This window comes from Pseudoliparis swirei, chromosome 23 (genome assembly GCF_029220125.1).
Source record: "Pseudoliparis swirei isolate HS2019 ecotype Mariana Trench chromosome 23, NWPU_hadal_v1, whole genome shotgun sequence".
Lineage (NCBI taxonomy): Eukaryota > Metazoa > Chordata > Actinopteri > Perciformes > Liparidae > Pseudoliparis > Pseudoliparis swirei.
The window spans coordinates 13,056,025-13,080,088 of NC_079410.1; the positions used below are offsets into that span (position 1 = coordinate 13,056,025).

At 43.0% G+C, this 24,064-nt stretch overlaps 5 protein-coding genes across 7 annotated transcripts in view; 2 read left to right on the plus strand and 3 right to left on the minus strand.

Annotated features, from left to right (window-relative positions):
• znf750 (zinc finger protein 750) overlaps positions 1 to 984 on the plus strand; it is a 4,469-nt gene extending 3,485 nt beyond the window's left edge. Inside the window, exon 3 of the mRNA XM_056406095.1 lies at positions 80 to 984. Within this exon, the coding sequence (XP_056262070.1) occupies positions 80 to 668 (589 nt within the window). The 3' untranslated portion in view covers positions 669 to 984. The remainder of the gene's footprint in view (positions 1 to 79) is intronic.
• tbcd (tubulin folding cofactor D) overlaps positions 1 to 6,955 on the minus strand; it is a 24,849-nt gene extending 17,894 nt beyond the window's left edge. For both annotated transcript variants that reach the window (XM_056406093.1, XM_056406092.1), the window contains exons 1-13: positions 6,352 to 6,955; positions 6,199 to 6,249; positions 5,992 to 6,089; positions 5,700 to 5,801; positions 5,429 to 5,575; positions 4,960 to 5,015; positions 3,619 to 3,751; positions 2,826 to 2,871; positions 2,169 to 2,301; positions 1,653 to 1,795; positions 1,506 to 1,566; positions 1,305 to 1,379; positions 1,038 to 1,132 (exon numbers count right to left, since the gene is read on the minus strand). In XM_056406093.1, coding sequence (XP_056262068.1) covers positions 1,038 to 1,132; positions 1,305 to 1,379; positions 1,506 to 1,566; positions 1,653 to 1,795; positions 2,169 to 2,301; positions 2,826 to 2,871; positions 3,619 to 3,751; positions 4,960 to 5,015; positions 5,429 to 5,575; positions 5,700 to 5,801; positions 5,992 to 6,089; positions 6,199 to 6,249; positions 6,352 to 6,526 — 1,315 coding nt within the window. In that variant the 5' untranslated portion in view covers positions 6,527 to 6,955. The remainder of the gene's footprint in view (positions 1 to 1,037; positions 1,133 to 1,304; positions 1,380 to 1,505; positions 1,567 to 1,652; positions 1,796 to 2,168; positions 2,302 to 2,825; positions 2,872 to 3,618; positions 3,752 to 4,959; positions 5,016 to 5,428; positions 5,576 to 5,699; positions 5,802 to 5,991; positions 6,090 to 6,198; positions 6,250 to 6,351) is intronic.
• On the plus strand, positions 6,431 to 11,920 carry arl16 (ADP-ribosylation factor-like 16). The gene is made up of 6 exons (XM_056406099.1): positions 6,431 to 6,516; positions 10,055 to 10,211; positions 10,541 to 10,596; positions 10,708 to 10,824; positions 10,930 to 11,045; positions 11,211 to 11,920. Exons 2-6 carry the CDS (start codon positions 10,136 to 10,138, stop codon positions 11,374 to 11,376), a joined length of 531 nt encoding a protein of 176 aa, XP_056262074.1. The 5' UTR covers positions 6,431 to 6,516; positions 10,055 to 10,135; the 3' UTR covers positions 11,377 to 11,920.
• Positions 7,488 to 10,047, minus strand: fn3krp (fructosamine 3 kinase related protein). The gene is made up of 6 exons (XM_056406098.1): positions 9,775 to 10,047; positions 9,392 to 9,543; positions 9,162 to 9,253; positions 8,922 to 9,004; positions 8,697 to 8,819; positions 7,488 to 8,586 (listed from the first exon to the last, which is right to left on the minus strand). Exons 1-6 carry the CDS (start codon positions 9,913 to 9,915, stop codon positions 8,248 to 8,250), a joined length of 930 nt encoding a protein of 309 aa, XP_056262073.1. The 5' UTR covers positions 9,916 to 10,047; the 3' UTR covers positions 7,488 to 8,247.
• Positions 11,736 to 21,983, minus strand: epn3a (epsin 3a). Of its 2 annotated transcripts, XM_056406096.1 has the most exons (11): positions 21,053 to 21,983; positions 18,536 to 19,250; positions 16,226 to 16,344; positions 15,698 to 15,775; positions 15,153 to 15,266; positions 14,536 to 14,619; positions 14,099 to 14,228; positions 13,650 to 13,808; positions 13,466 to 13,540; positions 13,140 to 13,376; positions 11,736 to 12,997 (listed from the first exon to the last, which is right to left on the minus strand). In XM_056406096.1, the coding sequence occupies exons 2-11, from the start codon at positions 19,092 to 19,094 to the stop codon at positions 12,717 to 12,719; spliced, it is 1,836 nt and encodes a 611-aa protein (XP_056262071.1). In that variant the 5' UTR covers positions 19,095 to 19,250; positions 21,053 to 21,983; the 3' UTR covers positions 11,736 to 12,716. The 2 variants fall into 2 exon arrangements, with proteins under 2 accessions (XP_056262071.1, XP_056262072.1); XM_056406097.1 differs by lacking the exon at positions 15,698 to 15,775.
• Positions 21,984 to 24,064: the final 2,081 nt, after the last annotated feature.

A 24,064-nucleotide genomic window follows, 5' to 3' on the forward strand; every position in this document is an offset into this window, starting at 1 on the left:
TTCGTGGTTTAGTTGCGCCGCAGTGTGTTGTTTTTGCAATTATTGGGAATTAACGGTGGTCGTTATTTTCACCTTTCAGATCGGCCGAGAGCAACAGATATTTCTCTGTGCCTGTTTCAGAGCCGTGTCCGAAAAAAACACCAGACCAAGACAGTGAGAACAACAGAGAAGATTTGACCCCCCTAAACCTCTCAACAAGGAACCAGGACAAAGAGAAAAGTCCATCTGACCACAGGCTGAGGTGCTCAGAGACAGAGGACTTAAACAGGGAAGAGTTGCCTCTGAACCTCAGCCTGCGACCTTCTTATAGCTGCCCTGTTCACAGCTCGGCTCTGGGCACTTCAGAAGATCTGGAGCCGAAACCAGAAACTGAGCTGGATGAAGAACCATGTGACCAGAGGCAGTCTGCCGCGCTGGCACTCTGTCAACTAGCCATTGCAAGTTCTGCTGCCTCTTCTTCATGTGGCTTTAACACTGCAGATAGACCTTCAGAGAATTACACAGACACTGTTAGTCCTGGCTCACCAAAGAAGACCAAGCACACAACTATAGCTAAAAAAACGGGTGTGAAAAGAGCAAACAGTGGCCAGGCGGGTAACAAGTGCCATAAACCAAAGAGAGCAAAAGCACCAGGACAGGCTCTGAGGAGGAGGCCGCGCTGCTGCTGAACTCTGACTGGTGTCATTACTTGGTGTGAAGGACGGAGTATCTCAAGCCTTCAACACTGCATGCCTAACCTTTAAAAGATCAATTTATTGAACAAAAGTCAAATGCCAGTAGCACTGCCACAGGATCAACTGTAAGAAAAGAATTGTGAAATGCAAAGACTTGATGTGCGTACTATGTCTCGTTCCCACACTTGATTGTGGAAGGTGAAAAGCATTTTTTATAAGGGATGTTCATATTTAAACCTGTACATTTTTGGATGATGTGGTAATGTATTGTAAAAATGTTGTACAAATAAATCACCAGAATTGACTTTTATTAGTCTGTGTATCTTATGATAAGTATTTAAATGTGAATGTGTAGTCACATACCATCTGTCAACCTGGAAGGAAGCAGCAGGCCTCTCCTACCAAGTTCTGCCAGAGCCAGGCAGCCTCCGTGCCAAGCGTTGTCCGTTTCCTGGAAGCTTGAGAACACACACACACAACACGGGTGAAAACATAAAACACATTGGTGGAATATTGGGCTGCTTGATAAATTGCGACGGGTATTTGGAGACAATTCAATTTAAAAAATAAATGCAAAATGTCATAACGTAGTTGATGGAGAGCGCTAATATGCCCCTCGCATCAACCTACCTGAAGCAGTCTAGCACTGATGCAACCACCTCATCTGCCAGCTCCTTGGGAAGCCTCCCAGTCACCCTTCCAACGCTGGAGGGTTAAATGAAAGATTATTGCAACACACAAACTCTCTCATATGAGCCGCCTTGGAAATGGAGAATAAAAAAGGCAATAATCAATGAGGATGACTTAGAGGACATATGAACAGACAGTTACCCCTTTGCTGCAGACCAACGCACAATTGTTTCCTTGTCTTTCAGTCCTAACAGCAGTTGCTCTGTAAAATAAAATGCTCATTACATTTTCGGAGCAGAGATTTCACAATAACAAGCGATTTAAAACACAGTGGAGGCTAAAACTGACCAATTACAGTCTCCACTTCCTCAGGAATGTCATAGTCCTCCTCCATATCTTGTGTCTCCACAACAGGAGTCGGAGCAGTAGCCACTGCAGTCGATTGGGACATGGAAAGGTTTGCCGCTAGTGAGCGGCTGCCTCTCTGGTACCTAAAAAACATGCATTTTAACTTTTTAAGGCACTTAGCTCTGTGACTGCCTGATCTAGCCACATCTCATGACGGATATATACATTGTATTGTGACACATACAACAAAAATCACTTTATAAAAATAGCTGGAAGGTGAACTGCAATGAAGCAATGAAAACTGATTAGGGAACCATGATTGGATATGGGAATACTTTTGTTCTGCTATTACCAACATTGTTTGATGCTATGCACATTTTCGATCAAACAATGTTTTCGGCAAACACACACTGGATTTGTGTAAAATATGTAGTCCAGATAAATGATGCCTGCCAACTGTGGTTGGAGACTGAGTTTTTGCAGCATTAGGTATAATGAGCTGGTGTTCGGTCTGACCTCCAAATGGCCAAACGGGGCTTCAGGAAGGTGAGGCCGAGTCTCTGGATGAGTTTGATACCAAGCTTCCTCAGCATAGCCTGGCTGCTCTCTGAAAGATTCTTCTGCTCCAGACACTGCAGAATTGCAGGAGCTGGGAACAAATAATGACATCAATAATATCTGTTAAATACTGTTAAAAATGAAAAATTATATATTTATGTTATCGGTATTTGGCTCGAGGCTTACAGTGCCTTTTTGTTGTGAAATAATATCACTATGTTGACAATTCAAAATGTTTTATATTTGCATAATTTGTTTGCATATCACAGGTAAACCAACAACAGAATCAGAACTGCTATTGACAAGTTTCCCATGTCAGCCACGTCTCTAGAAATGTGAAGTAGATAGCCTAACAAAGACAATCCTAGATCATATATAAGTATTAGAAGGCTTTGTTTTTATACCTTTTAAAGGGAAAAATCTCCTTATGTCTGCATTTAAATACCATAGGCAAATTTGGTAATTTGTGAACAAAAATAATGATGTTACCATTAGACAAAAACAACTGAAAAAAGACAAAATCACATGATTTAATAACTGCTCTTTCGGAAATTCTATTTTGGCTTTAACCTCAACTTTAGAGATTAGAGTAGATAGATATGACAGGGAACCAACCATACTGTAGGAGGTCATCTCTTTTTCCATGTTTGAAAAGCGTTGCCTGGGGGACATAAACAAGATGACCAAATCAGTTTAAGTTGTACGATGGCAGTGATATATGGGAGGCATCACATGTTTATATTGCACGAGCAAACTGAAAAAATACCCATTACTCTTAAAAGCCGAATTCATAAGAGCTAACTTCTTAACAATTTAGTTTGACCTTAAACCTTGATTCTTTGCACTTTGCACACACAAAAAACATGCATCTATGGGTCCTGTAGGCTTGTTGACTGAACACGGAGAGGCAGTTTTGAACGCCTTAAGCACCACATAGGCTGCCAGGTTAATTTAAGTACAAAAAAAAGCATTCTAAACATGTTATGCAAGTTTATGTGCCAATGATATGATGTAATGTACTTGCTTGAGGGCTGCATTAAACTTAGCTGACATTAAATAAAATCTTGCTCAGGATTTGCAGTGAGAACAGGTGTAATGTGAGAGAGGGTGAAAAAAGTGGATTTCATTGGGACTAACTGCTCTTTAACGCCATTCTCATTTGATGAAGAACCGTTTAGCTTCAAGCAGTGAATTAAAATTACAAATCACTTGAAACAGCAGATATGACACACGCAGCAGGTGCATTACACACCTGCTAAAACCACTTGAGGTATTGTGTGAGACATACCAGTCATGTCGGCTCTTGTAAACTATCCTCTGTAAGAGTACACTGGCTGCAACACACACGCAGACAGGTGTACATGCAACGCTACAGGCTTGGGGGTGATCAGTGAGTATGTATGTTTACCAGAGACTGCAGGGCACCATCCAGCACCATGATGTCTCTCATTGACTGATCATTGGTCTGGGATATAGTAGTCAGGCTCCAGTCCAAAAAGTCTCCGAGACACTTCTGTATCACATCAGGGCGTGTCATGAACCTGTACAGGCATGTAGAGAGAGATACATAAGCAGTCAAAGGTTTCATGTGAATAAACTAAATTCAGACGCCAGTAAAGAGTCAAAGAGCAACGTGGTCCTCTACTGGCTGAAGAAATAATTACATTTACAATAACCATCTGGATTGTATTTTATATTTACTGCGATGTGCCATATTTTCATAGAAACTTTTGTAGATCATGATTGGCACTTGCTTTACATTATAGACAGAGCAGACATCTGTCCTTGACACATGCAACACGCTTTTGTTATTATGCCAAATGCACTGAGAATAATGATGGATGTGTTTGTTAACGTCGGCATATTTGCACTAAACTTTAGTCCATATTTTACTTAATACAACTTGTGGGGAACATTTCAAATGTCACTTCTTCCTTAAATATATCCCAGAGCTAGCATTAACTCAGCAACATCTGGAATTAATTCTTTACTTCCTCAACCCTTTGGGGGAAATTTTGAGAGCAGGAGGCCAACAGTGGAAAACAGGGCCAAAGATACACTCAACTATGTCACGGAGGAGGAGGAACTGATTTCATTTTTATATATGTAGCATTAAATCATGGGGGTGGAATGACACAGATTTTTCGATGGCACTGACTTCATCAAGAGTCACTCTTTCATTACGATAGTATTTACACATTCATACTAGTCTATCAACATCAGGAATGCCACTGCTCAGGGTTAGACTTTGGGGAGATTGTGGCTGCAAAAACATATTCACGTTTTATTCTGAATAGCTGTAATAACTGATTTCCGTCTTCGCCCACTCGGCTGGGTGCGGACGAAGATCATGTTCCTTACTCGCTTTAACAAAGAGATTCCAGGCCGTTAGTATTGTTGGGTGAGGTTCCCGTTTAATTACAGATCCCTAATGACAATACAACTGTATATATATATTAACTTCCTGGTCTCCCTCTGGTGTTTCTTGCGTGTGGTAAAAAATGTGCGATCTCCCCATCACCCACACATCATTACCTCTGTCAGTTGCACCTGTGCGCTATATATAAACTACCTGCCACACTAATACACACTGCCATCTGTGGTCAACCTGAGATAGGCTCCACACCTCAAACGTATACTACAGACATAACTAATGGCTCCTACACCATTGTTTCATACTGTCATATTTTTGGATACAACCACAATATGAAAATAGTATGCATTACTTGTGTGGTGTTCATGCACTTACTTTGATACCAGTACAGATGCAGCATCCCGAGGACTATCGCTGACAAGTAGATAAGACTGGAAAAAAAACACATGTGTTACTTGTAGTGGTTGATAACACGACTGCTGCTGATCATCACATTCTTAGATGTTGGAGTAACTACGAACAAATCAACAAACATTACCCAGGCTTAAACAAATCATAAAGCTTCTGGAGTCTCTGTGGTTAACTTAGTTTCTTTTGACATATTGATGATTTGTATTGTTGCTGTAATTAGGGATGTATCACTACCTCTAAAACCGCAGAGGGTGCGTTATTATAAGTTACACTGTGTTGTTACTGGCAAAGAATTACTGCTGTCAAATATTTAGAAAGTATATTCAGAAGATTCACAAATCCTGGAAACCACTACAAGAAGCAAGACCTAGAGATACGGTCTCTCTTATGTAAACAGCTAAATGCAATCAAAATTGTATCATATTTAACTTGCCTTTGCAATAGCAAGAATGCGGTCCATGGTGGGCTCTCTGGCCTTGCCGCTGTCTGACTCCAAATGACCATCCAGACGATAAAGGTCAAACGGTATGAGGCAAGTCATGGACAGCCACAACAACAACATGTAGCGAGTTTCCCAAGTCTGGAATGAATAGATGGTCAAATGCAATATTGTTCAATATTTGCTGAAGGGAAGAATTCATAGAGGTTTAACTGCAAAGGCCTGAATGGTCATGTTTGCCCTTGATAAGTAAGACTAATCTCACCTCAGAGTCGATGGGATCTTGCTTGGACAACAGGTCCAGTACTGGCTGGACATCTGCCACCTCATGGGGGAGAAGCTGCATGAAGATTTTGTAGCCTCTGACCTGCCCAGGAATAATGAATACAATAATGAATACAAACACACAGGGGGCTGCCTTACAAATCCAGATTACTGAATTATCTGGGTACCTTTTGTGTCAGTGAAATAAGAGTTATGGGTTTTACTCTGTCGTGGTCTGGTGAGTATTGACTGGTTTATATTACATAGGTAACATGAACCTGTTTATGACTGACCTTGCAGATGATGTAGAGAAACTTGAAGGCCAGATGAACCAATGAAGGGGGAGATGTTTCACTCCTCACAATCTCCAGTATCATGTTTAGCATCCATTCTATAACAAAATTGAAGTCGCAATAATAAATAAATATACACACAAAATTATACACATTCTCCAAGTGAATATATTGTACCAATACAGTTCTAATTAAGAGACCTTGTACCTAAGTGTGGATCCAGCAGATGTGGCTGCTCTTGATATCGGTTCATTATCACTGGGGAGGAAATGTGCAATGTGATGAATTAAAATTAGACTAAAAACAACTCATCCAAAGCGCCGATACATTTAGTTTCTTCTTTGATGATGATTGTCTCACCTAAGAACTTCTGTGTCGTGGCCTCGACTGTCCCAATGTCGCCGTGGATCTCCAGTAGGCTGGACAGGAGAGCTCTGGTCTCACTGCTCTCACTGAAGCCCCCCAACGCACACGTTTGAACGATGGAGTCTACTCCTTCACCGGAGGATCCATTCTCTTTCTCAGGTAAGGCCATTGTGCCCGTCGTCCACCTACAAATAGCCTTTTCTTTTCAGAGGCTGACGTTGGTGTTTGTTGTTATGAAGTTGACGTTAGCTAGCTAACTAATATTAGCATTGACGAGCAACAATAACCAATGTGAATACAAAAAATAGTTTCTCCCGAAACAACATGTATGAGTTTCAATTAATAATGAATAGCTTCGACACTAACTTGGTCTCGAGGGTATTCACGTGGAAATGAATGCACGCAAACTGAAATTAATACCACGAAACAATAGCGGAGGAGTGGTCATGTCATCTTTCTTATGTGCGCAGTGGTTGTGCTCGCGCCCTCCTACGGAGAGCGAAAAGGTTCATACGGTCACGCGCATCGTAGGTCACGTGATTCACCAAGCGCTCAATGCTGTACAATACATTGTTTGCTACTTTCATCTTGTGCTTTTTAAACTTGTACTCTACCTTTCAGAGGACAATATTGTACCTTTTTTTGACAGCTACCGATAACTTGCCTACAAGTTAGTTTTCAGATCTAGATTTTACAAAAAAGTGATCGTTTTATTTAAAATAGTTACAATCTAAAAAGAGTATATCAAAAATGTCAAATTAGCTCAACCTCAACCAACTATACAATTTAGGTCGTTTTACATGCTAATGCATCAATAATAATGGTCCAGTACTGTAGTAATATAATGCTTAAAGGGCTAATTCATGTTTGCTGATATAAATGTTGTAGCCGACATGACTTCAGCTAGAATTTGAATCCATTACTTTTATTTCTAGTATTTCTAGTGTGGATTTTACTAGTTTTATCTAAAATCATTGAATGCATCAGTATACCATGATTACATCAGTGTAATTTCCTAACAAATGTGTTATGATAAATAGATTACTAGTTCAATGGCACAGCCTGTACCGTTGTGATTTGACAAGTTCATAAAAGAATGTTATTTTATCCCTGAGAAAACATAAAATATCTAAAGTCTGAGTATGTTTAATATCCTGCAAAGTGCAAATACTTACACAATACAAGTATACATATCAATATAACACCACATATACAAGGAAATTAGAAAAAACAATTAATATAGCTAGGTTCTTATGTGTATGTTAAGTGATTGCCGGGAGGAAATGTGTATTAGGCTACAGCCTGGAAGAAGAAGTTGTTGTTCATTTAAATGGCAGGAATTAAACAATATGAGGGGTAAGTAGTAATCTAAACAAAGTATAAGCGAACCAAAAGCATACTCTGCTGCAGATCAAACAGGTCAGAAATACCTGTAATGCGTTGCTTGATCTTCCACATGTAGAACATATTGAAATAAAAACCAAGACGTCTTATGTTAGGACAGAGTGGAGGTCTTGGTGTTTGGTAACCCCTTCCCTTTTAAACGGTTTTGCAAATTCAGGTTTATTTTTGGTTGTCAGCAACCTACACACAAGTCAGGGAAGGAAATTCAGAATTAAAAAAACACCTACAGAGTATATATACTTGTTCAAACATAAAGCTATATTTCATATGAAGCAGGATGGTATAGATGAAGCCGACAAGACAACTATTTTGCTATGTTGATTCTGTCCTGTCTTACAATGTGACAGACATTACAATGTCAGAATGTTATGTCTCTTCAACAATTAGTCACACTATTTTTGGTCAAACTAGCATCTGGCAATACATAGATAACACTTGGTTTGAGTTTAAGACTGTGAAGCGTGATACAAGTGAATGTGAGTGCCATTATTTCAGTAGTTTCTTCATTATACTTATTGAAGAGCCCCTGTAGCCCCCACCAAAGTGGTTCCAGTGATTCAGATAGTGGAAGAGTTGGTAAAGCTGGTTTCTTTTTGCGAAGCCCGGTGCTTGAGGAATCTGTTCATGGTACGCAGAGTAAAAAGAGCTGTTGAAGCCACCAAACATCCCTGCAATACCCAGCTCATACTCTGAATGGCCATAGAAGGCGGCTGGGTCAAAGAGGACTGGGCCCTCTGCACACTGCGCCACGTTGCCTCCCCATAAGTCTCCATGGAGGAGAGCAGGGTACATCTCTACATCTGTGAAAAACTGAGGGATCTCCAACTGCAAATAACAGACATACTATGTAAGTTGCTGTGTCAAATCATGGATACAATCATAGACACTAATGTAAAGTATGTTTTGATTATGAGGGGGTCAAGGGGAGGGTGCACCTGTAGCTTGGCCCATAGTTCTCTGGCCTCCTTGTCTCCATAAGATTTCTCCACCATGTTAAGCTGGTGCTGCAGCCTCTGCTGGGAGTAAAACGTCACCCAGTCATCCTGCCACTCATTTTCCTGGGGAGGTAAAGTACAAATACAGTGAGGACAACAGTCACACCTTAAAGACATTGAGAGTACATACTATATAGTATACAGACATACTACTTTTATTTTTACCTGAGGTAGATATCCACAGCATGTAGGTACACTGAAGCCAAATTTTGTAATAACCGCCACCTCCGATTGTCCAGCTCCTCTTCCTGTGAACAGTTAAATAAGTTATGTTTGAAGTACATTTTAACTAATCAGCAATTAACTTGTTTAAATTGTAAGAGTTAGTCGTTATTCACTGTAGTAATGACAAGAGGATGAAATAAGTGTGTGTGCATTTACAAAAGTTAAGTTAAAGTGAATTACCAACTGTCTGCTGCTCTTTATTTAATTTTTCCAACTGTCTTTTGTTGTGAAGATGCAGATCTGCCAGCTGCTCTCCGAGGAGCTTTGAGTACCTAATTGGATTTGGGAAAAAAGTGTTTTCTTTAAAAGATCTATAAAAAGCACAAACTATACTTGCAAAAACAATACGTTCCTGTTGACCTTTATTCTACTGATACAGTGCTGAACACATTGTATGAGAGATATCTTACTTGGTAAGACCTCTCATGTCCAGATGCTCCATCGCAAATACACATCCTCCCGTTTCAAGTTCGATCACCTTCACAGGCTTGGGTACTTTAACAGTTTCTGTCTTTAAAATGGCTTCCAAACTGGCCATCTCCCCATCAAACATCAATTTGGCCTGAATCCAACAAAAACACATATAGGATGGTGAGGAGTGCAGTAGCACATACATAGTCACTACTTTGCATGTGCGTATTAAGTAATTGATTGGTCTCCTTCGTAGCCTATATAACAGCTCACACAGTGCCAGTCAAATACTATCTGGCTTTCAGAGGGTGCACATATGAAAAGCCAGACACCAGCTAAGCTCACGTCACTATAATAATATAAAACAGTGATGATAAAATACCTCGCTCTTGTGATTTATCTTCACAAACACTCTCCCAGTGTCAGTATCATAACTCTGGCCCTCGCTGATACATCCTCCACCTGAGTGACCAGTTGACTTCAGCATGGCGGTGCCCAACGCTTTCTTTAGCTTAGCTTCCATTATTATTTCCCACGACCCACGTTTGTGTACGTGCAGTGTAGTTTTTATTTTACTTTTCCCTCGTATGGACCAACAACTGCTGCGGTCTTGTTTTTCTTCCGTGATATCGACACGTGATTTCTTCTTCGTCCTATCACAGTGGCGCATCATCGTCATGTGATCGTCGCCATGGTGCCAAATGAAGCGACATCGATGAGTGTCCTGCTGCTGGAAACCCGAAATGAGCAGTCATGACATTTGTCTGCTTCTTGGAGCGACTGGCGTCGGAAAAACTTTGTTGATGAAACGTCTACAAAATATCCTTTCTCCACCTGAATGTTTTGATCTAGAACAAAACAAAAACGGTCTCTTGAAAGTGTTGTGTAGCTTAACTGACGTTAGTTAGTTAGCTTGCCAGCTAGTTTAGCCTGATAAACTGCAATATAAGCTAACGCAATGATTAACTGTGAAGCTAACTAAGTATTAACTCACATTACATTTAAAAAATACACTAACCTAAATAGCTTAGTTTTATATAACCGACCAAATATATAATATTATACAAACCGTTTTATATAGCTATGTTTCTCATCTGAAGCTAAAGCACTGGCTGCTGGGGATATGTTTCCTAACAGATTTAGTTTACAGCTTAGTTCGCATGGAATAGATAAACTGGGGGAACCTCCTTCTACTCTACCTACAGTAAGTAACATGGGGAGGTACTTTTAATCCTAGTTTTATTATGTTTGCAGGTTCAGTTTTGATGAGACGGGTAATCCCTGTGATGTCTCTAATCTCTTCAAACCTCCACAGGTAGGAACCAACCTCACAGACCTGAAACTGAAGAAGAAAAAGATGACACTAAGAGAGCTGGGAGGCTGCATGGGCCCAATATGGCCAAGTTACTTCAAAGACTGCTCCTCTGTCATTGTATGTTTTTTGGAAACAAGCTGCATCTATTTATGACATTTGGGAGAGGTAGATAAACTAACTGTTGGAATAATTTTCTCTGAATTCTGTTTTGTTTTCTCCTAGTTCATAGTGGACTCATCCAACATTGCTCAGATATCCTCGTCCTGCATCCAGCTGCTGTCAGTACTTTCCGCTCTGCCTCTGCACAGCGCCTCTGTGCTTATTCTGTTCAACAAGAGGTAACACTCATATACACGTACACAACAATCCCTACTTGCCATACCTGCAATATTTCAGTGTCTGCCGTTGGAGCACAATATGTGTCTGATAAAATAATTATCTCTCTCGGTGGAAGCTGTTCATGCCTTTGTATATTCTCTCTTTTTCTTTCTACCCTTTTCCAGTGACATGCCATGCACTATGAGTCTGATAGAGATGAAATCACTGTTTAGAATGGATGACATCGTCGCATCTGCTACTCAGCCAATCACAATACTGGAACTCAGTGCCCACACTGGACTGGGACTTCAGGAGGTGCTGAGCTGGCTGGAGTCCATCATAATCAAGTGATCATAAGTGTGTGGTTCTACTCTCACGTGACTTTGGATGATGACGTCAAGCCTTTTGGCAAGCGATGTCACCAAGTATCTCCTCAGAGTATTTAATGATGTGTTTAGTGTTGGACCCACTGAAAAGCCGTTGCTGTATTTGTGTTACCATATTCATATGGTGACTGTAAATAAGGGTAAATGGGGAAAGAATTGTGATATCGTTGCAGGAGTGAATGATTGACCATTTTAACATTTGTTAAATCAACACTGTTGATCCTACCTCACGCAAACTATTGTTTATGTATACTGGTGACTTTTACTAATTACATTATGCACAGATTAACAAGGAACAGCTTAGATTCATGACTGACAACAGTGTGATCCTCATGCTCCTCTAAGTAAGGACTAGCTTTTATTCTGAAACCAAATAAACCAGCAGGGGGCATACAGTGCACAACAAACATTGTAAATGGTCCTGAATGTGTGCCTGAGATTTGACATGAAATGTGTTAATGACATAGGTATTGAGGAAATACAAAACAATAAAACCAACTGAAGAATGAGGCAGTCTTCCATTTATACCCTTATATTTGATAAATCAGTGGTTATCACGCGATCAATAAAACTCATGATTCATACATTTTCTAATGTTGCCTTGCTTATAGGGAACTCTGAAGTACTTCCAGTCCTTCCAAACTAAATTTCATTCAATTAACCACAGAAATTAATTTCACAATAGTAAAATCAAGTACACATCGATGTTTATCATCAGTTATGGTCCAACTAAGGCTCAACAAAGGGAACGTATTGATGCGGCAACATTTCAGGAATCGGACAGGTCTTTAGCCGGGGTCTCTTAAGAAGAAATGCATTGTATACACTTGTATATGACAGCAGCTATAGCCAGCTAAGCCAATCAAACACAAAGCTGAGTGAGCAAGAGATGTGTAGACTACTTGGAAAGCTGTAATACATGTGCCTGGTAATTGTGGCTAAGTGAAGCTACAACCACATATTATCACACTGCTTTTGTGTTTTTTTTCTTCGGAATTTCAACAGGTTGCAATATGTTATGGCCATAAAGAATGTGTGCACGACACTAATGGTTTCTGATACAAAGGTGTTCTTGTTTGTATCCTCTGATACTGGATCATTGACGAGAGGAGCAAGACCGATTATTGCTGTGAGGAGCACAACCAGCTTGCATCAATCTAAGGGTTCCCGTATTATAATACAATATAAAAACTAAGAATAGGGTTGTCATACAAGTCCTTAGGGCTCAAATTCAATCTGCAGTTAGTTATATTTGGAGAGCATAACCTAATGGCATTCCCCTTTTTTCTCCAGTTTAGTTGATCCTCATAAGAAAGGGTTCTGTGCAGCATGTGATCCATCAGTGCTGGCCGAAGAGAAGGGCAACAAGGGCTCAGGGAGGGTCCCTGGCAGGCCAGGGTGGGTGGGGTGAGTAAGTGACACAGGGAGGCTGGCAGGCTGGTGGCTCATAGGCAGGGGCAAGGAGGCACTGCATGGAAGAGAAGTGCCCTGTGGAGCTGAAGAGAGGGAGCTGAAGCCCATTTGATTCAGAGTTAGTTTGGGCTGCTCAGCTTGGAATGGATTGCTGGCTGACGGAGCACTGAGGCCTAAACAGAAAGACAACAGTTATTGAACATAATTAACACAGAACTGATTTAAATCTAAGTTGGCAGCTCTCAAAGCGTTTCTGGTCTTCCCCTGGGATCACAACATGAGTGTTGCATCTACAGTCAATAATACAAGAAGTACCTGATAGGAAGGGGTTCATGGTCTTGGCTGGAGGATTTGCTGGGATCAATCTGTCCAGGTCTACTAAGGATGCCGCTGTGGGGCCCAGGAAGGCCTCGGGTGTCCGGCATGTACGAGGGCTGGGGGCTGCCAGGCTTTCTCCGAAACGTGACAGGTCAAATATCTCAGGACTGCTGTCCCCTCGCCCATTTACATTCAAATGACCTCCATCCATGGCCTCATCAAACATATCCCCATCTAACAGTGGAAAAAGAGCAAATGCGAACAATGCAAGTGTGGGATGCACAGCATCCCAATGGGAACAGTAGAAGGAATGTATTGTGTACCTGAGGGGCTTCCAGGTCGCGGACACGGTTCCCCGATGGTTCCTTTGAGGGGGAATGGATCAACTCCTGAGGCAGCTACAAACACACCAGAATACAGTTTACTTTGACTAAATATGTAAATGTTAAACAGTGTGGCTTCTCCTATTTATTTGACATGGCTGAGCTGTATGAGTGCATGTATCACCTGTGTTGGCAGAGAAGGCCCATTCTCGGCCTGTGGCGTTGAAGTTGCTCTGCTGGTCGTCCCAGGGGTTGACCGGGGGCTCCCACGGTGGTGGGGGGCTGTTGGACGTTGGCGGTGCCATCCAGGGAGGATCTACTCTCGAGGTGTTGTTGCTGCTTACTTTAGTAACGGAGAGGTGAATTAGAGAGAGAGAGATAGGCTCCTGTTCTGGCATGTGAGCTGAACACATTATACTGTGAGCGTGAAGAATGTTGATGTTTTTATTAAAACACTCTACTTTGATGTACTATTATGGTATATCTGGTTCTCAAAACACCTGAAATGAATCAGTCGGCATATGTTTCAGTTCTCTAAGAGTATTTTATGACTATATTTGACTCCATATTATTTCCAACTTGGTTGTTTTAAACGCTCCGGCTTTGGCCAAGGTTGGCTAACTCCAGGCTCACCCAGGGAGTCCCAGGGGTCTGTGCTCCCCGGATGAGCAGCTGCCTGGCGTGGGGCATTGTTCCATCGGTGGTCACTAGGAGGCGGATCTGAGGGCAATGCGAAAACATCTACCAGGTCCATGAAGGCGGTCTGACCACAAAAACAAGAAAAAAATGTGTCACTTCAGTACATTGCTTCTCTCAGATAGTGCTCTAATCCGTATTGACAAAGTTATAGTTGAGTTTAATTGTTAATGAATTTAGATTTTCACAGCGAATTTTAATGGTTAAGATGTAAACCTCGATTAGACAACATAATCCTGCCCATCATTATTATTATGTATTCTAATTTTGGCCCTTGTTCTATCCATGCATGTTCTCAAAACCACAGTAAACTAGATTGTATGGTTATAGTTCATCACCCCCATTGAGATATTCCATACCCCAATAAATCATACCCCGCCTTTAGTCTCCATCTCACGTGTGCTGTCCTCCAGAGCTTTCTTGAGCACTGACTCGTCCCCTTGGCGACTGATTTGCTCCTGTCAACAGATAAAGACACATGGACGCCGTTGGGCATGACAGCTTCCAGCAAAATTCCCATATTGTTACATAATATATTTATGACTACACGACTGCTCACGAGCACAAAAGCCAATGTTTCAGGGCAACGTATGACCCAGATATGTAGATGAGTGCAATGAGCACAAACCAGACAATTGAGCGGTCAAAGAAAGGAGAGAGCGGCGCATCAGTGTGATCGCTAACAGAGCCGCTCTATTGTGGCGGAGAGAGAGAGGACAAAGACAAAGAGTGGAAACATGTTGCAAAAGACAATGCGACAGAGTGATGGGTACAAAGGTTGTTTTTTTCTTTCTTTTTTAAATAGGCAAAACAAAAGAAGCCGAAGGTAAGGAGATACATTCACGTGACACGTTTATGTCGGGTGAAAATCAGATCAAATAATTAAACGTATCCTACTACTTTAAAACAGTGGAGGGAGGAACACATTACATTATTTAAATCCCAGCATCTCCAAAACAAAAAGTGTCTCTTTGGCCCCCAGAAAGCCTACCTGCTGGTGCTCCTCCTTGCTGAGGCTCAGGGCCAACTTGAGCTGGGTGTCCTCATCCATATCCACTGCAGCAGGTGCAGGTTGGACTGGCTGTGAAGAGGGATTAACCAGGAGCTGAGGGGGGGATGGATGGATTGTATTTAGTCAAAAAAGGGTAACTAATGCTTGGTCAGGCTCACTGTAGAGTACGTTGCATGCAGGTGTCCCAGGGAGGGTAAAGGGGGTCAACCCCGTTGCCCTTCCCTGAAACAGGAACGTGTTTGACATGAGTATCTCATACTACTGGACTGAGAGGAGAGATGTAATGGTTAGTGGAACAGAAGGATGAAGCCTCATTGGATTAGTCGCCGGATAAAAATGACACGTCCTTTTTCTGTTCAGAGGTTAAGGCAGGCCACAGAGCGGGAGAAGTACATGCAGCTGTTTCTCACAGGGGCGCACACTGCAGTGAGGCTGGTTTCAGTGGACAGAGCAACAGGAGATGTGTTACAGGGCATGAGATGCAAAGGAAGCGTCATCCCTTCCTGGTCCCTGCATACTTGTACCTTCTGGGTCTCCTTCTTGCTGAGCGTCATAGCCATCTGGAGATGGGTCTGTTCAGCAATATCCACTGTAGAAGGTGGCTAGGGTCAAGCAGGGAGGATAAGAAGGAAGACTAATCAAAGGGAAAAGTAAACGCTTGATTTTACTGGAATGATTCTTAAAGAAATCTAATGATTGACGGTGATTTAGAACAGAGGAGTATCACAGAAACTGCTGTGCACTATATTCCTGTAATAGCCAAACAGAAGTCGCAGACGGCTGCCCTTGCCATGGAGACTCTGCCGGGCTGTAGATGCATAAGAGTGGATCAATGCACACATCCTGTCTGGCTTCTCGCTCTCTCTCTCGCAGCGTCCTCTCTTCAGCATTATTCACACCATAATTGACCACATCAGAGACTGAGATGATGATATCATTTTCGGTTCAAGCTTCTGGGAAAGGGTGGCTTCGAAGAGATAGGCAGGAGGAGCGCCTCACCCATCATGACTGTGTGTGTGTGTGTGTGTGTGTTTTATCTTAGTTAGAGGTACCTTTTCACTCTCTTCTCGGCTCATAGCCAGGGCCAGCTGCAGCTGCAGCTCCTCTTCTCCACTGGTTGTCGGTCGAGCTTGCTCAATGTCTGGAGTAAATCGAGGAGAGGAAGAGGAGGCTACAGAGGAAGAGCAGAGGGGATCGGGTGTTAAGTAAGGAACAGAGAGCAGAGGAGTGAAGGCAATAAATACAAACAGATGGATGGAAAACAAAGAAAGAAGCGCTTAGGGGTGATTTTGCTGGCACTGTTTTCGCATCTTCATTTTGTTCGGAGCCTTGGCTGGCATTGCTTGCCACTGCCGGCCTGCATTGAGAACAATGGTGCTCCTGTGTGGAGAGTTAGGGTGGTGGAGGGGCAGAGGAATAGATGGGTTGGAGTAGAGCCCACCTTATTACCCTGAATACTCTGGGTGGGTCCTGGTGTGGAGGAAGGGATGGGGGTGGGGGGAGGCGGTTGCTTGCTGGCAGTGTACCAGTCTGGGTGTCAGGCTGTCGGTCACAAGGCTAAACGAGGGAAGCATGCCACACATTGGCAAAGTTAGGCCTTAGAAACTAATCATTTCCACTGTGCTGCCCCTCAATATCCTGCGTCTGGGCTGGTATGCTTGCAGGCAACTAGCCGCTGCCAGCCTCTTGACCCCCACCCGTGCCGTCAATCAGCATTCAGTCCAACACGCCAACTATCCCTGTGCGCCCGTGTTCTGGAATCTCCAAGAGATCCAGCCAGGGCAAAGCAAGAGAATTTTAATTCCTGCATTTACACGGCCCAGCACACACGTCTGCAGGTGTGAAATTGTTATGATTATCCAGCCAGAAAGCTTCCTTTTGCATTTTGTTATTACAGTTAGTATACTTTTTTTCCTGCGTATTGCAAGCCTATTGGATGTGGTGACTGCTCATGCCAGATGTTGGCACTGGCAAGCGGTCTGGCCGAGAAACGAATGCGACAAACATTCATCAAGTGGAAAGTGTATTGGTGAAAAGGGACTTTTGATGGATTATTAGAAATAAAACAAGAGACCATCTGTGGGCATGTGGGAATAATAAACACCATAAACCACGCAAAAAGTATCCGATACACACCAGGCATTCATAAACGCAGCTACTTTGTCACGATATCTTTTGAAGTTTGAGCTGTCTGCTGTAGTAGATGAGTGAATGACATCAGATGTCCAAACCCCCGCACAATCACGGAGGGATTGCGTAGGTCTAATATTATCTTGCCACCTCACCAACATCTCTGCAGTGGCGGAACAGATCATATTGTAAAGTAAACACGGTGCTCAGTTGTGGTTTCACATTATATTAGGATAACCCGACACAATCAGTGTGTTTACATGATGGTATAATTCAAATCTTGCTTTAGTCGGACGATGCTATCTTTTGGGTGATCTGCTATTATCCCAATATACATGGCAGTGAGTAATTCGAATCATTGGCCTTTGAAAGCATGTCATATCCGATACGATAGGTGGCGCTGTTTTCATTACAACTCGTGGTGATACAGCAATTTCCGCTTGACCTCTTCACCACTACCAACAACAACCAACAACAACAACATCAACATTTCGAGAAAGATGGCGAACAGAGAGCAAGGCGAAGCTACATCCCTTTACTATTCTTGCATGATGTTAATAGTGACATTATCGTCTCTTTCGACTTCCGGGTCACGACATGGGAGGGAGGAGGGCGGCGGGATCTCAAGCATGCGCAAAGACGCAAAGTCCAGTTCCTAATCCAATTCACTGCTACATGCCGCGATAGTCGAATTATCAACAGGATCGGATCGAGTTATCCAGGGGTGTTAATCGGATCGTAGTCGGACCGCACATAGTCGAACAAAGGTGTTTACATGAAACGGATAATTCGATTTTAGTCCAACTAAGCCAGTTATTCGAATGCATGTAAACACGGTCACTGGGCCTCCTCTCTTTTGTGAATCTAGTTTAGCTGACACGACTCTAAACAAGACAATGAAAGGAATGCAGACCTCCAACGGCAAGCGATTCAATGTATACTCATCAAGGCTCGTCTGTTGGAACGTGCTGCTGGTTTTGAAATAGCATGAACCGCAATGAGAAACCACAGATGAGAAGTGATTGATCGTCAGGTGTCAAAAACTGTGCCGAGACTAGAGATATGTACCTGACGGTGTCTCCACAAATGAAAAAAAGAGCACATGCGAATGTATGTGATGAACTTTGACCAATGATAGGTCACATGGCAAAGAAAGCAGTCAGGTGATAGTGTGGATGTTAGATTCCCCTGATACGCACAGTGAAAAGAGGACGGTGGGCCCCTGCACCTACCATGCTCATCCCCATGGACCCCTGCCGCCTGGCTTGTGCGACGCCCCGGGTACGAAGGAGGATGTGACCCAGAGCCCAAGCCACTGGTGGAGCCCGCCATACGCGTCTTGGTCTTCATCGCCTGGCTTCTCTCCTTCTTCAGCTTCTCCTCGTCCTTCAGCAGAGCCACCAGATGCTTGGCCTTCTCCCGGATATGGGCACCTTGGTCGAGTCCATCCCGATCCATGTGCTGGAAGTCTCTCAGTGTCTGGATGGTGTAAATGTTCTCCCGGCACTCCTGGGCCACACGCTCGGAGCCTGTTTTGATCAGGTAGTCCAGCAGGGTCATTGCCTTATAAACATGGCGCCAGTTCTTACCGTGGTCGTTGAGCCGCTTCCAGATCATACCCAAAACCTCGGTGAAAGCCACTGCATTGAAAGTCAGGTCTGCGATTTCAGCCATGAGCGAGCAGGGAGGACCCCAGGGGTCATTGGAGGTGGCCTCACGGACTTTGATCTCGGCCTCCGTGAAGTTGTTGACCATGTTTTTCACCTGCCGGCGGAGCGATGAGGGCTGCATGATGGCGGTTGTGTTTTCCCGGGCGATAATCAAACAGCAAGCCGGCCACTGTGGTGCCTCAGGCCAGGTGGCTGCTGGGAGATCAGTTCAGTGGGGAAATGTCGCGATGTTGGCCTTCTATTGGGAACTTCAGTAATGTCCACGAGTGTGTTTCAGCTGGAAAGGAAAGATATATTTATAAGCACTTTTATCCTTGTGTCAAATATTCACTTTATAATAGATAACACACACACACACTTTAGTACTGTTACTCCTTTTGCATGCTGTTACTAACAACACTGGGGACTATAGCTGAACTCTCACACATATTTTCACTATAATTGTGTTTGGGAGGAGAGAGAAACAGCTCAGCGCCTCCCAGGGATGTGAAACGCAACACCTGGGCTCAGTTTCCCCTGAAACAACTGGAAGAGAAATGCATTGTTCCTCATTTTGCAATGATAAGCTTGACAGCAATTTCCTCAATTCAATTGATACAAATATTGTTTCCCTTCCTGAAAAGCAAATATGAGTTTGGACCGAGGGACTTCAACTCAACCTGCCGCTGTAGAAATGTGGTTTATACACCACCACATCAGCAGGAGGGCTTCAAAGCATTCAAAGACTCACACAACTGAAAGTAGTCCAACAGAATCACTAGTGTGTGTGTGTGTGTGTGTGTTTGTATATCTACACATTCATGCAGCGTATGGTGTACTTTGCCCAGGACATTGGACTGCTTCTCTGTACACAACAGAGGCAGTGAGGCAGTTGAACCGATAACTTTCCGCTCCCAGATCCGTCTCATATTCAAAGAACTGAATGAGTCTAGTGCAAGCATTTCCAAATATTAGGGGGAAATGGGCTTTAAATTGGTAAATAACTACCCCTGACTGGTAATACTGTATATGAATAAGATGAATATGCCATGTTGATACAGTAATACATAATGTACACTAAAGACATTACAGGCTGTGTGGAGCATGCTATGAATAAAAGGCCGGCCTGCAATGTCAGGCCCACTATGAGAGAGCGTTGTAGGCTGTAAATGGATGGTAAAGTGTTCGTAAGAGACACAACGTGTTTGTGGTGACTAAGTCCCATTATCTCCTGATCCCCGGGGTCGCTTGGCTGGAGACTGTCTGAGGAGTACCTAGATAGTCAGTTCCTGTAACTGGAAGCCGGTAAAGTGGTGGTTTTAATGAAGCTAATGGCAGAGAGATAAGTGTTGTAACAGGAGAGATCAAAGGCCATATTTATAATCTTGGAGGCCTCCATTACTGGTGCCCTCCCACCCATAATGAAGATACATTCATGTTGTGACTTATTGTTGTAGAAATTACTATCACACCAGTCAAACAGATAAGAGGGGGGGGGAGGGGGGCAGCACTCTACCCTCCACTTCACACAGTTGTTCTTCCACACAGAGCACACATTCTGAGTTTCCTGATCTCACACACAGGTATGAGGACTATAACTTGTGACCTTGAGGTGGGGACATGCTGGACTCAACTCACAGTGTTTACTTTGTCTGCTTTCCACATTCGCTTGTTTAATTATGTTGAACAAGCACACGATCGTGTTCAGAAATGCAGCAAAGTAAAAGGCGAGCCCATAATTAGGGAGCATTCTTTATCCATAAGGCCAATTATAGGAAGCAAACTGATCCCGGATCAGGCCTACATGCTCGTATGTGTGTTATTCAGCCCTCCAGATGTGTGTGGCCAGGCCGTGGACTCGAACACCGACCCCGCTGGAGGAAAACACAGCTTTGGATTCAACTTGCGTCCTTCCTGTGTCCCAAACTCAGACGACCGGAGCCATTACCGGGCACGTTGCATCAACCGGGCGGAGCGCGGAGGTGAAGTACGAGACCGTGACTCAGCTGTGCTTCCGAGTTTGAAAGTTGAAGCCTCGACAGAATAAAAAAGAAAGAAAGCGGTAAATCGCCACGAACCGCGATTCCCGTTCCCTCTTACCGTCATGTCACGGCGCGTCAGCGGGGTCCCAACTCGGAGAGGCTTTGGGTGGAGGAAGAAACGCCTCCGCCTATCGGCATATCCCGTGGAGAGAGCAACTCGACTACAACAAATACAAATACCACCAAAAAAGGTATTCAAAGCGCAGAGGAAAGCCGTGTGTGCTCAGCCCGTATCCACAAGCACCGTTTAGTTATCAAACTAAAGTTGTGTGCACATCACAATCCTGGCTTGCAAATGACACAGCCCCCCTTAAAACACACACACGGTGAAAATGGATGGAGAGGGAGGGAGAGAGAGAGAGAGAAAGGGAGGAAGGGAGAAAGGGAGGCCCGCTCCGTGCATGCAGAGTCAGACTTAACCCTTTCACCGCCAGATGGAAAATAGTCTGAGCTCACTGGAGCAGGTGACCAGAGCGCGCGGGTTGTGCCGCACCATGAGGCTCAGCGTGCACGCGCAGACTGCGGACACACACACTGTTAGGACACATGTGCTAATATTACCAGCTCTCGTTTAAGAACAGCGAGCCTTAATTACATTTCAGCACCATCAGCTTTGCAGAAATCATCAATCAGCAGGTAGTTTAATATTTAATTATCAGAGAGACTACACAGGCAGAACATATTGGGATATTACAGTTCTGCAATTACCATGACATGAGATACAGTGGGTGTAAACCAATTATTGTAAAGCCCAGAGCCTTTAAGGTTCCATAGTTCACTGCTGGTAATTTAGTAGAGCGAGTGGAGGTCCCAGAAGGATTCAACAATGGAATGCATTACCTCTTCAGCTGCTTCTTCGTTGCATCTCTGCTCTTTACTTATTTATCACAGCTAATGGGATGTTGTCTGAAGTCACATGCATTATACATTATACTCAATATATCTTGTATTTACGTGGGCTTGTATTCCGTTAAAATCTCTGCCGTCTACTAGCGGTCTCCATGGAAGTCCAGAGGGATCATATGGTGACGTTGAGTGTGTAATGATTACCTAAAGCTGAGAGAGAAGCAGCAGGAAAGAGCAGTGGGCCTTTCGGCTGGTTGACTGAGCAGGAAATACAGGAAATACCAGCTCCACCTTGAAACAACAAAGGCATGTGTGTCTTGGAGACAACACATGCAAAGTGAACAAAAATCAGAAGTTTATCAAGCAGTGAAACTACCTTTTAAAACAGGTATTTCCAGTTCTCACAAAGAGTTCCCATACACTTGTATTGTGGGAGGACACACTGACTGTTTGCTGCTCCCCGTTTAGTTTTCATGTGACTCTCAGTGATCAGGTTGGTGGAGCCAAACCTTATATACCACCTCCAGCCCTCCTCCTCCCTGTCTTGGCACCCTCAGTCTTTATTTCTCCTGAAAACAGATGCCTGAACACTCTTTGTTATGCCACAAAGGCCTGATGAGGTCAGTGTAGGGGGGACATGCAGGCGAGGTCTGGGAGACCAGAGGGGGAGGAGGGAGGACCTGCTACTGCACGGAGGTGACGTCACGTAGTAGAGGAAGTCGGACTTCTCTTGTGTTTGTGTGAATTAGAAAACAACACTATGAACTGTGTGTGATCACTGATCTGTCCACCGGAGGGTCCTGTTCCTGGAACGCTGTTGGACGACTCGGTCACTCTTTGCTGCCCTCTAGTGGGTTTATGTTTTTTTGTCTCCTGGTGGGTCGTGTTATGTTTTCATCTGCTTGCTTCTGAGATATTAAACTGTAGATTAATACCAGGGCCACTCAGGTTCACTCCACATACAACAAAGTGTACTATAATTCAACCATTAATACTGCATTCATACTGTAAATGTCAGATAATATTCTTATAAACTATTCTTGCATTTAACACACTTAACCCACTTATCAGCATGTTGTGCTTGTCTGCACTGTAGCTGTATGTTGTCTGTGTTTGATGCACATATGCTTTTATTTGTCATGCCTTATTTATGATTTATGTAAATTATCTACATATATTGCATCATGTATTGTAGCATTATGTATATTACTTATATTCTACATGGTCCTTTGTTTTGTACTTTTTATTGCATGTTTAGAGCAACTGTAACGTACCAATTCAACCCTGCAAGTGATTGATTATAATTGTGATCCAATACCTACCATAAAGTGTCTACTTGACTGAATCGTTTATCAATTTTCTATCTTTTTTTCAATCACTTATAGGGCGGGAGGGGGCAACTCAGTATGATGAAAAACTAACACATATTTACATTAAAAAAGCTAATATAAGTGATTTTTTTTTAAGAAACATAAAATATCTACAATCAAAATTCAAGCTTTGGAGTATTGGTTTGGTTTCTCTGTGCATTAGGAAATAATCTGAAAATATGGCTCATAAGATTTGTTCTTCCACGTTTGCGTGGTGTTGCAAATCTCCACAAAGAGACCAGTTTGTGCTTCTCAAACCAGTCCAGTGAAGTGAAATGACTTCAGATGATACAGTATGGGTCTTTTTGATGGTATAGAATATAGGTGGTAGTCTAATAATTTCTAATACAAACCAAATTGAACCTAGTGTGAAAGTGGTTTCTGTACGTTCACGCGTGTCAGTGCATACATCAGCCGTTAGCCTGAGGTACTGACTATAAGGCCGTTTGGTAATAATATTAATACACAACTGAGCCCTTCATCCAAGGAAACTATAGTAGTGGCAGGAGCATTAACTATTGTCTTTTGTTGACATACATTTTTTTTAATATCATCTTTTCTTCTGACCTTATTAAAACCAAAATGTAAAGACACATTAGCCAACCTATAATAACATCTTTAAATGAATCTATGCAGGGGTTCATCAACCCTCTGTTGATTTACCACATGTGTTACATTGTCTCTGAACTGCACTTGAGATGAGATTCTCCATGGCAATCATGTGCAACCGACTCTTCAGATTTCCAAAGAAAGATGCTATTTTGGGCTGTTCATCCGGGGTGACCATATCATGCACAAAGGATGGTTGGATGGGGGGGAAAGAAGTTATTCAATATGTTCTGGTTCCATCAATG